The sequence below is a fragment of the Delphinapterus leucas genome, unplaced genomic scaffold (genome assembly GCF_059928025.1).
Source record: "Delphinapterus leucas isolate spDelLeu-1000000601 "Yukka" unplaced genomic scaffold, BTC_Dleu_Yukka2 spDelLeu_asBTCV2_sq25, whole genome shotgun sequence".
In the NCBI taxonomy this organism is placed as follows: domain Eukaryota; kingdom Metazoa; phylum Chordata; class Mammalia; order Artiodactyla; family Monodontidae; genus Delphinapterus; species Delphinapterus leucas.
The window spans coordinates 14,738,991-14,753,921 of record NW_028322234.1 but is presented as its reverse complement, the minus strand read 5'-3'; the positions used below and the strand labels follow the sequence as shown (position 1 = coordinate 14,753,921).

The window sequence follows — 14,931 nt, the reverse complement described above, 5'->3', positions numbered from 1 at the left end:
AGATGCAAGAGGGAGGAGATATGGGGATATATGTATATGTATAACTGATTCACTTTGTTATAAAGCAGAAACTAACACACCATTGAAAAGCAATTATACTCCAATAAAGATGTTAAACAATAAATAAATAAATAAAATAAAAAGCCTGCTATGGAAAACTTCAAACGAAGGGAGAGAGCAGAGGTGAAGCGAAGGGAGAGAGCGGAGGTGAAGCCCGTGTCCCGTCACCAGAAGAGAAGCGATCACAGCCCACGGGTGGCCAGGCCGGGCCCAGGCTACCACCAATTCAGGGCAACTCCAGGTGCACCCGGAGCCGCGGACGTCAGGACGTGCCAGGAGGGGGAGCCTCACGTTCTCCCGAAGCTCGATGTCTGTATAAGGGAAGAGGAGGGTGGGGGGCAGGTGCAAGGGCTGCCAGACACCCTCACCGACCCACCTGGTACCCAGCCGCCGCGTCCTCAAGCCCATGAACACGGAGCGGATCAGCTTCCCAAAGGAGGCCGCGTTCACGGGGTCCAGCTTGTGTTCCTGGCAGTGGCGAAGGTAGTGGTTGTAGAGCGAACTTCTGGGGAGACTCACGCCTTCCGCGGTTTCGTAATTATCCAAGAGCCACTGGAGCTGGATGGACAAGACAGGCCGGATGCTGACGTGGACGCACCGACAGCAACACACGCCTTCCGTCCTCCGACACGACGGGGAAACTCACCTCTACTGTCACCGATTCAGGTTCAATTTGGGGCACGTTCATTACTTAATAGCTTCTTTTCACTTGCTTATTTATGCCTTCGATTTCTAGCCAAGCTTTCAGGTTCCTTGACTTAATTTATAAAAACCTGCCCGTGATGGAGACTGAAACCCCCATAGGCCTCGCACACCAAATGCTTCCTAAACCTACGGGGATGGAGCTGATCTGAGCACACAGGAAAGGAAGAGGAAGGAAAACCCCATGGCCCATCCGCACGGCGCCCCGTTAAGGTAATACCACCGCAGTCCCTGTACTCAGGACCAAGAGGAAAACAAACGGGAAACTGAATAAAAGACTGAAAGGTTCGTGTGCCAGGTTTTGTGCTCAGGCCAACGGCAGGGAAAAGGATCCAAGGCCGAAGTCGAGGCACCCAGAGGTCAGCACTGACTCAGAACTGTCCACACAGCTCAGTTCCCACACCGAGGGAGGCTGAACCCCCCCGCCCACTTTGCACCCACTGCAGAGCGCCCCAAAGGCTGCGGTTTGATCCTGGCTTCGAGACTGGTCCCCAACGGAGGGAGGTCTGGATTTGGAAGAGTGAGCCCGGGAACGAGGCCAGAGGCAGGATCCCGCATCAGGATCGGGATGGGGCTCCCTGCTGCCGGGGCCCCTGTCCTCTGTGCTCCCACACCCTCTGTCCTTCTCCCTGGGAGATCGCCGCCCCACCCCCTTACCCCCAGCCCCCTCTGGTGCTCGGCCCTGCAAGCCAGGTCGTGGCCCCGCCCAGACTTATAAGCCTACAGGCTGCAAAGTCTGCTCGTGTCGCCCTTTTAGACACGTTTCAGAATGGTTTTAACATGCAAAGAGGTAGAGAGAACAGACTCCTGAACGCCTGCTTCAACAATCACCACCTCAGGGCCCATTTTACTTCCTCTAAGCCCCACACACTGCCTCTGCCACTTTATCTTAGTTTAAACTCATTTTTAGTGGAGTATAGTTGCTTTACAATGTTTTTGTTTGTTTGTTCGTTTGGGGCCACGCCTCGCAGCATACAGAACTTCCCCGACCAGGGATCAAACCCATGTCTCCTGCAGCAGCAGTGCGGAGCCTTAACCACTGGACCGCCAGGGAGGCCCCCTCCCGCCATTTTAAAGTGAACCTGATGTGCCTTCGTTTCCTCCATGGGGCCTCCCCGCTCTAACATGGACCCGAGTGAGAGGCGGGTGGTGGGGTCAGCTGGTGGCAGGGATGCTAGAATAAGGAGAGTTTCAGAGGCAGGGGGTGGGCCTGGGCTGGATGTGCAGGATGAAGGTGGGGAAAAAGTCAAAGGTCCAGGTGAAGGGGCCCTGGGGGGCTGACAGAGCAGAGGGTCCTATAACACAGGGCTCCCCAACCTTTTTGGCACCAGGGGCCGATTTCGGAAGACAGTTCTTCCATAGATCGTGGGGGGGAGGGGGGGAGGGTTCAGGCGGGATGGTGGGGAGCTTCACTCGCTCCCCTGCCGCTCACTTCCGGCCGTGCACCCCGTTCTTAACAGGCCGTGGACCGGTGACCCCTGCTCTAACGGAAAGACAGACCTCTGGCCTCCAGAAGGGCTGGGGTAATGGGTTCTGCTCTTGGGAGGTGGGGGAGGAGTGCTGGGCTGGCATTCAGGGTGGAGGTCGGGACCAGATGTTTTAATGTGACACCAAGGAGCCCAGAGCGGGTCTGTGCGGGTGGGGCCGAGGAGGGGTGTGTGAGGCGTAGCATCGAGGCCTGGGGTTAGGTGCTGCCCCGGGGAGAGCCTGCAGCGGGCCCTCCCCAGGTGCCCTGCAGATGAGGTATCTGCCACACCACCTCCCCACTAAGGGACCAGCCCAGCTGCCGATCCGAGTAGCAGGTTTGAACCAGGGGTCGCCGGCCCTCCTGTCACCACGAAGCCTGCCTCCTGCAGCCCTGGGTGCACGGGAACAGCTGTCCACTCATCTGTCCGTGTGCTGTGGGATGTCATGTGCTGGCTGCGCCCGTGACCCCGCAGGGGGATCCCACCCCCACCAGTGGGTGAAGAGGGGGCAGTTACCACGGGGATGCGGGGAGGAGGAGGCAGCAGCCAGAGGCTGAGGGAAACAGGAAAGGGTTCTTCAGTTCCCCCTTTGGGAAAGAACATCACGGTTTCTACTTTCCATCAAGTCACCTAGATATATAATTTTCAAACTTTCCTTAAATGTGCTTTTTCTACACAAAGGTGGCAGAGCACCCCCCCTTCTCTCTCCAAGGCTTTGCTCCGGCCCACGGCTCCCACCCTTAGGGGCCATCTCCTTGGCGCCCCTTGTTCTGACCCCTCCTTGTGTCTTTGATACTATGAACAAACTGTGAACTTAAGAGGTTTAATCACTGCGCACGGCCTGCCCCAGGAGGCACCCTCCTCCCCACCCCTGAGGCCCCCCTGCACACACCCCGCTCCCCGCTGCCTTGACTCTGGGGCTAAGGGACTGACGTCACCGGGAGTTGGGAAGGAGGGCATGGGTGGCACAGTGGAGCTGCTCCTTTCTTGCGGGTACGCCCCCGGCCTGCTTTGCGCTCACAGCGGCGGGGGGCGGGGGTTGTCCCACCAGCTACGAGCCTTCCCACAGCAGCCTCACCAGCCACAGGGGGGAACTGGGTTCTGTCTGTTGCCCCGCTGTCTAGTTGCAATTGGCTCAGGATCCAGGATACAGGTGAGGAAGGGCTGGTATTTGCTGGCCCCTGAGCCCCAAGGTTTTCCAGAGCACTGCTCGCCGACACAAGCATTCATTTTCTATCGCTTGTCTCCCTGCTGAAACGGGAGCTCCAGGAAGCAGAGACAGAACCGGGTCTGCCCACGTTTGCACCCCGTGAAGATGCCTCAAGAAACGCTGATGGAGAGGAGGAGCGGTCCCGCAGAGCGGAGGGGAACCCCAGCATGAGGAAAGCCGACAGCCTCTGGATGTGCAAGCAGGAGGCTCTTCCTGTCTCTGCCACCCTGGCTGGGGAGCATAGGCCGCTTCTAGGGGAGTCCTCTGTGGGAGGGAGAAGCCAGGACCAGGGGCCCAAATGTCTCAGGGTCTGAGCGCCCGCGGGGGTCCTCAGGAGGATCCTCAGGCCGCGAGGTGGAGGCCTGGGAGGCGCCCCGGACCAGGTCCTGAGAGATGGAGGCTGAGACCCCGCCCGGCACCTGACACGACTGGCCCAACGTGAGAAGGAAGGTTTGGGAAATAAGATGATGGCTTCTGCTCCTGACCACCTAGGCCAAATCCCAAGAATTACACGGAAAGCAGACTTCGTTGCGGGTGACTACGTGGACACCGATACCAAGGATGTGTGGTTAACTCCCTCCTGAGTAGAGGTAAGCACAGAGCGAACAGATGCCACCAGCAGCCTCCGAAGCAATAATGGGTTCACTTCCACCCTCTCCGGCGACGAGAGGTGACCCGGAAGGGAGGCTGACGGGCGCTGGAGGGCGGTCTACGGGCTCCGCGAAGGCAGAGCCTCCCCTGTAGGCTGAGCGAGCGCCGGTGGGGTCTGCGCACCGCACTCCTGGACGCCGCTACCTGGTGTCATCCCGACCGGCCGAGCATCGCACGTCAGTGACACTAGGTGAACGGGAGGCCCATCTCCCCACCACACAGCCCCGCCTCGCCCGCGGCAGACTGACCGGGTGTGACGGTAGGGAGGCTGTGGCCATGGTGGGTGGGGGGGGAGAAGTGGTCTGATTCCGGATGGTTCTGAAGGCCAAGGGGCATCGGATGCGGGCTGTGGGCGGGGCGGAGGAGGGGGCACAAGGATGAGCCTCCAGCAGGACGGCGCTGCCCTGGATGAGCCAGGAAGGTGGCGGGAGGTGCAGGGTCTGCTGTGGGGTGGGGGCGGGGGGCGGTCAGGCCTCGGCCCGCGACACACGTGCGCAGCTGCGCCTCCAGGCGGGCAGGCGCCCTTGGAGGCTCAAGGGTGGAGCTGACGGGAGAGGCCCAGCCTCGACGCCCACTGGGAAAGAGCCTTTCCCTCCAGGAGACCAGGCGGGGTCGTCGAGGTGGTGAGGGGGCCGGGGAAACTCCAAAAAACAGCAGCCCAACTGCGACCAGTGCCGGAGGCCTTCGCCGCCATAATCTGGAGCAACTTCTAGGCAGAGCACCCAGCCCATGAAGCTGCCACAGCCCATCGCCAGCCCAGACTGCAGGGCACGGCTCTGTCACTACACCACCACCTGGAGGCTAAATCATCTTTGACAATTTATGTTTCTTGATTTAAAAAAAAAGGTCATAAAATCTGAATACGATCCACCTAAAAGCGGGTCCTTCTCCCAGGGGCTGGAAATAGTCGTTTATGTACAGTAAGCATCGGCCACCTCTGCAGGGACCCACGATGGGGGTCCCTGAGTCAGCAGGGGTTGGGGGCCTCTCCCGATAGACCCGGGGACAGCAGAGGGGCAGGCCTGGCTGGCGTGACTGCACCCACAGGCCACAGTGACACCCTGGTGAGGGACGGCATCTCCATTCCCAGCTCAACTTTCTCTGCCTCCGTCCTCCAAAACAGTCATCCCTCGTTTCCTGCCACCAAATCATGCGTTCCCCTGTTTTAAAGATGGCTCGAGGCCCACCTCTTCCCTCAGGGGCTCCCACACCAAGGCTGGAAGGTCCCTTCAACCCTCAGACCCCCTGGTCCGAGTCCCGAGGGCAGCCTGGGGAGCTGGGGTGACCCTGATGTCGGGTTGGGTCTGGAAGGCGCAGCCCAGCCTTCCTGGGCTCTGGGCATCTCGCCACCCGGCACCAGGCTCTCCTGCCCGGGCGCGGGGACTGCAGCCGGTGGTGCCCAGGGACAACTGTCTCAGGTGAGCGCGGCGAACTAGGACCACGAAGGGCTCTGCAGGACACATGGCCGTCTGTCGCCAGGACACACCCTAGCTCTCTCCCCGCCCTCCCTGCCCAGACAAGCTCCTGGCCGGCTGACTGCAGCGCGTGGGGTCGACTCTTTACCGAGACCTTCTTTCTGTCCTCTTTGAGTCGCCAAGCCTCAGATCCTACTTCTTACGGCTCCCGGTGGAAGAAAACGACCCAACCACAAATCGCCAGAAAGAAACGGACACAGGGAGGATCTTCCTGCTCAGAAACTAAACTCAGGAACGGAAACTGGTTTTGGAGGAGCAACCAAGGCAAGCCTGCCTTCCGGAGGAAAAGTGTTAGAAAGCCAGAGGCATCCCTGCAGCCAGAGACTGAGGCTCACGCGTTTCACATAGACATTTTAAACTTCCCGCGGATACGCCGCCGCCGGCCTGGGGTCCGCACCCATCCTGCCTTCCTCATGGCTCTCTGGGGCTGCCCTAGCGCCTGGCCTCGCAGGCTGTGCCGTGGCCACGTTGTCTGCTCGAGATCTGAAGAACTCTGGTCCCCGAGCAGAGGATGCCGTCTTGCGGACTTTCTACACGCTCCGCTCTAAGGCTGCAGCTTCCCTTCTCCAGACCTTCCCACCAGGTGACATCATCCGGCAGTGATGGACAACAGGGTGGCCACGACCCACCTAGCCTGGGGCCTGACGGACTTTTGTTTTTCCTTCGAGACGACCGGGATGAGGCTGCTCTTCCTCCAGTGACCAGCCCTCTGAGGCTCAGCCAATGGGCTGGAGGTGCTGGCCACGCCTGTGCCCCCCGACAAACCCAGAACCTCCTGGATCTTTCTCTAGTGGGCTTTCTGGCCCCGCACCCCAAATCACTCACTTTGAATGTCGGCCAGTATGAAAGTCTTGCTGGGGTCACAGCTGGGATCGGGTACAACTAAAGGGGACTTTTCTTTGATGTTTTAATTCTCAAAAGGATGCCAATCCCAACCCAAGTGCTTGAGAAAAGCTGCCCGAAGTGCGCTCTGAACTCCTGCGGGCTGTCCTACCTCCAAACTGCCGAACAAAGGTCCAGTCAAGTTAAAGCCGAATTGAGGGCGTTTGGAGAAGTAAGGGGAAAAGGGAGGAGTGGGGGGGGCGACAGGAGCTTTCCCTCCTCAACTGTCCCCAGAAGCCGAGTCCCTGCACTGTCATCTCTGCCAGCCCCGTCCTGCCACTCAAAGCCACCCAGAGGCAAAGACCTTTGCGCCCTCCTGGCCTTGGGGCCTACGATCATGTGGTGTCCCCATCAGAGAAAGGTCTTATGCAGCTAAAATCAATAGGAATTAGTTGCTTTGCCCTTTTGTCAAATTACCAATTTTTTTTTATTTTCAAAAAGCTGATCACAGGAAAATTAGCTAAGAACGTTTATGGCACCCCCAATCCGGTGTCATTTCTTGGTTGTGGCTTGTCTGAGTACGAATTTATTTACAGTGCTTATCCTCTGCCAGGCGTGGTGGGGAGGACGTTACATACACTAAGCAGTTTAATCCCTGTTTCCCCCCAAGGAGGGAGGTGCTGTCACCCCACTTTCACAAAGGAAGAGCCTGCCTTAAGCTCCCTTCGCTGTGGAAGGACGTTTTTGCTGAGTGTAGAAGTCTAGATGGGTTCCCCCCTCTGCACCTTTTCGGCACTTTAAAGGTGTCAACTCACTGCTTTTTTTTTTTTCGGCCGTACCGCGCGGCTTGCAGGATCTCCGTTCCCTGAACCAGGGACTGAACCAGGGTCATGGCAGTGAAAGCCTGGAATCCTAACCGTTGGGCCACCGGGGAACTCCCTGTTCGTTTTTAAAATGCCTACGAAGGTGACAAGCAGAGCAGGGCAGACCAGCAGGTTGACACACACTTACATGACTGTTGAGTAAACCGCTTTTGTGTGATGTGATCCCTTCGCTTTTTTGGAGGTTTTCAATCGCCATTTCAAGCTAAAGAAAATGTGCGCAGAAACAAAACAAAACGGAAAAAAAAAAACAAAAACGAAATCAGATGGTTAGCATTAGCCAAGATTGGTTTGTATTAATATCCAAATAAAGATCCGAGTGCCTACAAGATAGAGAGCAGGCTGGACACAGGCGGGGCGTGGGGGGTGGGCGGGGGGATGGGTTAGGTTGGGGGCCGAAGCCTCAGCAGGAGCATTGCTTCGTCACGTGCAGAGGAGCCCAGGAGCCCGTCAGACACCAGCAGCAGAGGGGGCCCTACTGTCTACACTGGCAGCCGAGTTCTAACACGTCTGCACGTACACATGCACACCGGGAATGCTTGGTCACTGCGCAAGTTCAAGTGTAAGCAAAGCCAGCATGATAACCGCCTGCTGCTCCCCAAATCCATCGTCTGCACTGGGAGAGTCAGAGGACCACAGACCCGGGGACAGTTGATGGCACTGGTTTCCCGGCCAGCCTGCCCTTGTTGCAAAGCCCAGGGTCTCCCAGCTGGAGGGCTTTGGGAAAATACCAGTAGGCCACGACCCCAGCCCTGCCATTGGGAGGCGCAGGACCCTGGGGCCACGGAGATGAGACAGCTCACAGAGGGGTCCTCCTGGGGGAGGGCCTCTGAGATGGGTCCTCAGACCTCACAGAGGCGAGGGCTGAGGGGCCATGGCAGGTCTATGCAAAGGAAGAGACACCCGGCCGAGTGTGGCAACCACCACATCTGAGCCCGACTTGTACATGAAAAATGCAAACATAAGCTCTGCTGGAGGCAATGACCCTTAAACATCCAGGGGAGGCAAAGACCACAGAGACGATTCTGTAAAAAGCAGGCCCAGCACTTTCAGAAAGTGCAGCTGGACCACTTCCCCAGAGCTGAGTTCAGGAACGAGGGGTTTCTGCTTCGCCCCCCACCTCTTCTGACCACTGTTGAGAACATCTACTCTTGCCACTGCTATTCAACACTGTACTGGAAACTCTAGCCAGGGTCATTAGGCCACAGAAGAAAATAAAAGGCATCCACACAGGAAAGGAAGAAGCAAAACTACCTCTATTTGCAGACAGCATGATCTTAAATATGGAAAGGATCGCCCCCAAAAGTATCAGCACCCGGGTTGCAAGATACAAGATCAATATACAAAAGTCAATTATATTTCTAAATAACGAACGATATGAAAATGAAATGGAGAAAACAATCCCATTTGCAATAGTATCAGAGAGAATAAAATACCTAGGAATAAATTTAACCAAGGAGGTGAAATACTTGTACACTGAAAAAACTATGAAACACTGTTGAGAGAAATTAAAGACGACCCAAACAAACAGAAAGACGTCCTATGTTCATGGATTGGAAGGCTTACTATTAAGATGGTAATACTGTCCTAATTGATCTGTAGACTCAATGTAGTCTCAATCAAAATTCTCTACAAAGCTTCCAGCTGCCTTTTCAAATGGACAAGTTGATCTTAAAATTCATATGGCATTGCAAGGGACCCCAAATAACCAAAACAATCTCGAAAAAGAAGCACCAGGTCGAAGACTCATAAGTTCCCATTTCAAAACTGATTATAAAGTTACAGTAACCACAACAGTGCAGTACTGGGATAGGACAGACATATAGATCAATGGGATAGAATTGAGAGTCCAGAAATAAACCCATACATATAGGGTCAACTGATTTTCAACAAGGGTGTTTATTAGACCAGTTAATGGAGAAAGAATACACTCTTCAACGAACGGTGCTGGTATAAATAGATAGTCACGTGCAAAAGAATGAAGCAGGACCCTTACCTCACACCATATACAAAAATCCACTCCAAAGGGATCAAAGAACTACATGTAAGAGCTAAAACTATAAAACTCTTAGAGGAAAACATGAGGTAATCACATAAAATAAGGTTATCTCCATGACCTTGGATTTGGGAATAGAATCTTAGATATGACACCAAAAGCACAAACAAAAAATAAAAGATAAAAACCTTTAAAAAAGATAAGTTGGACTTCATCAAAATTAAAAACTTCTGTATGTCAAAGGACACTATAAAGAGAGTGAAGAGACAACCCACGGAATGGGAGAACATATTTGCAAATCATGTATCTAATAAGGGTCTTATATCCAGAATATTATAAAGAACTATGGAGACTCAACAACAAAATGATAAAATGACACAATTAAAAAATGAGCAATGAACACCACATTGTTAATCAGCTATGCTCCAATATAAAATAAAAAGTTTTAAAAAATGGGCAAAGGCCTGGAATAGGCATGTCTCCGGTAAGCACATAAAAAGATGCTCAACATCATTAGTCATTAGGGAGATACAAACTAAAGCCACAGTGAGGTACCACTCCACACCCACTAGGTTGGCTATTAAGAGAAAAAAGGAAAGTAACAAGTGTCAGTGAGGATGTGGAGAAACTCGAACCCTCCTCAGTTGCTGGTGGGACTGAAAAATGGTTCAGCTACCGTGGCAAACAGCTGTTAAAATATAAACTCAGTTAAACCACATGACCCAGCAATTTCACTCTACCCAAGATAATTGAAAACAGGTGTTCAAACAAAAACTTGCTCGTAGCAGCCTGATTCATAACGGCAAAAAAAGCAGAAAAATACAAATGTCAGTCACTGATGAATGGATAAACAAGATATGGTCCGTACATACAATTGAATATTATTCATCTCTAAAAAGGAATGAAGCTTTGACATATGTTACAATGTGGATGAGCCTTGAAAACATGATGCTCAGTGAGAGAAGCCAATCACAGAAGGCCACGTGTTGGGTGATTCCATTTGTATGAAACGTCCAAAACAGGCAAATCCAGAGACAGAGAGCAGATTAGTTGCCCTGGGGCTGAAGGAGGAGGGAATGGGAGGTGACTACTAACTGGTACAGGGTTCCTTTGGGGGTGATGAGAATGTTCTGGAACTCGACAGGGTAATGGTTACAGAACATTGTGAATGTACCAAATGCCACTGAATTACATGATTAAAATGGTGCATTTTATGTTATGTGAATTTTACCTCAATAAAAACTATACAACTAATTAAAAGAAAACTTTAGTCTTTCTTGCAATTTGAACGGATCTTTCACCCACATGCACGGTTTTGTAACAACATGCACTTGGTCACTTGGAAAATATTGGTTCACTGAGTTTGCAGATCTTCCAAATGTTGATACATTTCATCGCACGGTATTGAAAAAAGTCACACTGGTTAATATCACCACCACCAACTTCAGCAAGATACCAGTTTTCCAAAATTCTATTTTTTTGTTTTTTTGGTTTGAGAACATATTGACAATAAAACCTGTCGTGTTTTCCTCGATGTCAAGCTCACAACCGTTCAGTTTTGAGAAAATGTGTACCAAATCTTCGAGTCTGAATAATCATAATTTGCCTGTCATCCTTTCGAGGAAAAATAGCGTTTCATGAAAAAAGTAGCTCGTTCTGCTCACAAGCCATTTGCCCATGAGCTTTTCCTCAAGACTGTCATCGTATTTTGGGAAGAAGCAGAAGCACTTTTCGTCACACAGAATATTAAAGTATTCTCGAGGATTGAGATTTAATAAAATTAATAGTTTTTACTGCTTCATCAGGGAATTCTTGAGTGAAACTAGCATTTGGTATTTCTTTTCTTTCTTTCTTTCTTTTTTTTTTTTTTTACTGTGCGTGCATGATGGTGACGATTTCAGTGACTTCTAGAGACTCTGATGTGTCTGCTCTGATTTGTGCGTGGCTGTGTCAGCCGTGCTGGTTTTGCATCGTCGGGGCAAGTGTCAACACGCGGGAAACAGCAACTAACGGGTTAGTATTATTGTGAAAACAGTTTTGATCTCGTGGAGCTCCTGAGAGGATCCTGGGGACACCCAGAAGTTTGCCAGACATGTGTAAGACTGCTGAAAATCGTGCAGTTCCGAGTATTGTGGAAAAGAATACAAATGAACTTTTGCTTTGTAAGACCATCCTCAAAACCCCATAGCTATTAAATAGGGTCAGAACAAGCCCACTGATACCTTAAATTAACTTAATACACAGTGGAACCTCCCAAGGTGTTCACTGCGTTTTAAAATTAAGACGTCAGGTAAACCTCTGAAGGTGATGAAGTTCAGGACGACGTCACCAGTCCCCTTAGTTCAGATGGAGGAGTTGGTGCCCGGAAGTTAGGACCGGAGGCGCAGCGCAGTGCACCCAGCAGAGGGCGCTGTGGCGCCGCCTCCCAGCTCCAAGCTGAGGCCGTCCAGCTTCCTTCAAAAAGGAGCATCTCACGCTTGAAGTCTGGGGGCTGGAGTGGGAGGCTTCCTTACGGACCTGACCGAGGGATTCTTACTGCACAAGTACAAGAGGCTTGATAAGTCCTCTCAGTGGCTGGAAAAGTCAGTGTTTAATCTTTAGATATACTTAAATGGAAATTAAATTTATACTTGACTGGAGTTTAATTTTTTGTTATTTAAAAAATTTTATCAAAGTGGTACCTGCACAGGCCCACATTTCAAACTGTAAGGAAGAGCCAAGAATGGATGCAGAGGTGCCCCCTCGCTACCCTAGGGCCAGGCAGCTTTCCCTAAAATCGTTTCTGTTTTCTGAGCTTCTCAAAGATTTCTTTCCATCTTGGTATTATGCATACACTTGTCTACCTATTTCTTGACTTATCAGGAGCTTCATCTTTATTTCTGATTGGGTGCAGTGCAGCCCATGTTCCTTTTTATTGGCCGTTTAATTTCATTGGTTTCTGCTGCGTGAATTACTAGCGGAATGCCTGGGGAAAAGGGCACACACATATCATGCTTTAGGCATTCGGGAGAAAGGAGGGGAGAAAATGCCTAACGACTTGTGATCAAAGATACAGCGTTTCAAGAACTCAACGTGATAGCAGAGCGCAGATAAGTTTTATTAACTCCCAAGTATATTAAAATTAGTTGGTTATTTAAAAATTTTTAAAGGAATTAAAAAAACTCCTTTCCTTTCATATAAAATCCTAGCAAAATTTTACCTGACATAAGGACTAGATTTGTGTCTTCTAAGTGAGGGTGGAGGTTACTTCTCCTCTGAATTCATTAGCGTCCACTGTAATGGCCATTCCATTTATAACACAATAACCTCATTAAAATGACCTGCCAGGACTTCCCTGGTGGCACAGTGGTTAAGAATCCTCCTGCCAATGCAGGGGACACGGATTCGAGCCCTGGTAGGGGAAGACCCCATATGCCACGGAGCAACTAAGACTGTGGGCCACAACTACTGAGCCCGCGTGCAAGGAGAAGCCCGTGCACCACAACGAAGAGTAGCCCGGCTTGCCACAACTAGAGAAAGCCCGCGTGCAGCAACAAAGACCCAACGCAGCCAAAAAAAAAAAAAAAAAAGACCTGCCAGGCCAAGGTCACCCCTGCAAAGGGCCAGCAATGACCAGTATCAAAGCAACACCTGTGGGCTTCCCTGGTGGCGCAGTGGTTGAGAGTCCGCCTGCCGATGCAGGGGACGTGGGTTCGTGCCCCGGTCCGGGAAGATCCCACATGCCGCGGAACGGCTGGGCCCGTGAGCCATGGCCGCTGAGCCTGCGCGTCCGGAGCCTGTGCTCCGCAACGGGAGAGGCCACAACAGTCAACAGTGAGAGGCCCGCGTACCAAAAAAAAAAAAAAAAAAAAAAAAAAAAAGCAACACCTGTATCTCCAGGCTGGGTCTGCCATAATTTGATATCAGGACCACGCCTCCTGGGCCAGAAGTGGGAAGGGGGAGATGATGCTCCTGGAAAACCAGGGAGAAGTGGGGGTGAGGACAGAAAACTGCTGCAGTAAACGTCCTGTCCTAAAATACAGCTTATTAAGTGACCATAGAAGGAGGAAATAAACGTTTAAATGTTTTATGAACGCTTTTGAAGCTTTAAAGAAAATGGAGAGTATTTAAAAGAACCAAAGTGTCATGGCTGGAGTTCTGAGGGCAGGGATAGAAATTACGGAATTCTGCCTGGAGAAAGGCAACAGCTGCAGTTAAGGGCCAGATGGGAGGATGGAGAGAAGGGCAGGGCTCACCACTGGGGAGACGGGGAGGCTGGCTGGGGGAAATGGGCATTTTCAATCTGTCCAGTTTTATTTTGCTAATTAAACATTAAAAAATTATGTAGTAATTTTATATGCACTTGCCATACAAAAACCCGATTAGGCCAGTGACATACCAGTCTCCTTCCAGGGCCAGGAGTGGGGTGGCGCCCATGAGGCGCCCAGGGCACCAAACTGAAGGAAGAGCTCATTGTCAAGGTCGTGCCATGACAGGGTCAGCCCCCGGAGGGGAGCAACTCCCTAAATTTGGTGCCCTGGGCACCTCGCTTGCCCCGCCCCATCCCGGCCACACCTCAGCTTCTCCCAGGCCTCCACCAATTCCCACTCAGGAGAGGAGGCCCCTCCCTTCCCTAACAGCCCAGTGTGCGTCCATGAGGGGGCGTGGCTGTGTGCCAATAAAACTTTATTTACAAAACCAGGGGGCCGGCAGGATTTGGCTGGAGGGCAGCGCTCTGCCGCCTCTGCCCCCAGAGATTTACTAAGCAATTGTAAATCACTCACACAATTGCACTGTATGGATTATACTTTACTGCTAAACTGATTTTTTAAATTTTTAGGTAGAAAGGGGATCGTTGCACAGCACCATGGATGTCCTAAATGCTACCGAATTATGCACTTTAATATGGTTAATTTTATGTTATATGAATTTTACCTCAATAAAAAATGTATAAGGTAATGCATGCATGTGGTTAAAATTCAAATAGAAGAAAAAGGTATAAAAAAAGTAAGTCTTCCTCTTTTCTTTCTACCTCACGGAGATAATCTTTTTTGGTAATCATTTTTACCAGCTAACATGTTTACTTCTTCTTGTAGTTCCCAGAACTTTAAAAAATATAGTTCTACTTCGTAATTTATCAATTGAAAAATTTTTAACTTTTAAGTTTGGAAATAACTCCAGATTGTATAAAAAGTTGCAAAAATAGCACAAAGCATTCCCATATGCCCTTCAGCCAGGCTCCCCAAATGTCAACATCTTCCGTGACCCGGAAATTAACCCCCACTCAACACTGTTAATCGATCGGATCACTTGATGAAAGTCCTGTTTGTGGGCCAGGATCCAATCGGGGGTCACACACTGTGCTCATTTACATACGGAGCCATGAAAGAAAACAGTAGGAACACAAGGAACAGATGAAGGAAATTAGGAAGAGGCTTTTATTAGATGGATGACCCATGTAGCCCTTGACATGGTAAGTGGGTTTGTGTTACTCTAAACAGGATGATGACTTCTCTGGTAAGTTAATTGAGACTCTTCAGAATAAGAACCGGAGTGCCTTCCAGTATGCATTCTTTAATTCTGTCACTTAAAGCAGAGCACAGATGAACTTTAGATAGATCTTTCAAAGGGGCACTGCTCCCACCTTTGCAAAGAAACTTACAAAACCACATTCAAAAGTGATGATATT

General features: G+C 51.1%; 1 protein-coding gene across 8 annotated transcripts in view; it reads right to left on the bottom strand.

Annotated features, from left to right (window-relative positions):
* RFX2 (regulatory factor X2) overlaps positions 1-14,931 on the bottom strand; it is a 99,709-nt gene that overhangs the window by 19,608 nt on the left and 65,170 nt on the right. For 6 of the 8 annotated variants that reach the window (XM_089905590.1, XM_089905589.1, XM_089905591.1 and 3 more), the window contains exons 6-7: positions 7,398-7,472; positions 437-618 (exon numbers count right to left, since the gene is read on the bottom strand). In XM_089905590.1, coding sequence (XP_089761716.1) covers positions 437-618; positions 7,398-7,472 — 257 coding nt within the window. The remainder of the gene's footprint in view (positions 1-436; positions 619-7,397; positions 7,473-14,931) is intronic. The other 2 variants (XM_089905592.1, XM_022557553.3) reach the window with 1 other exon arrangement.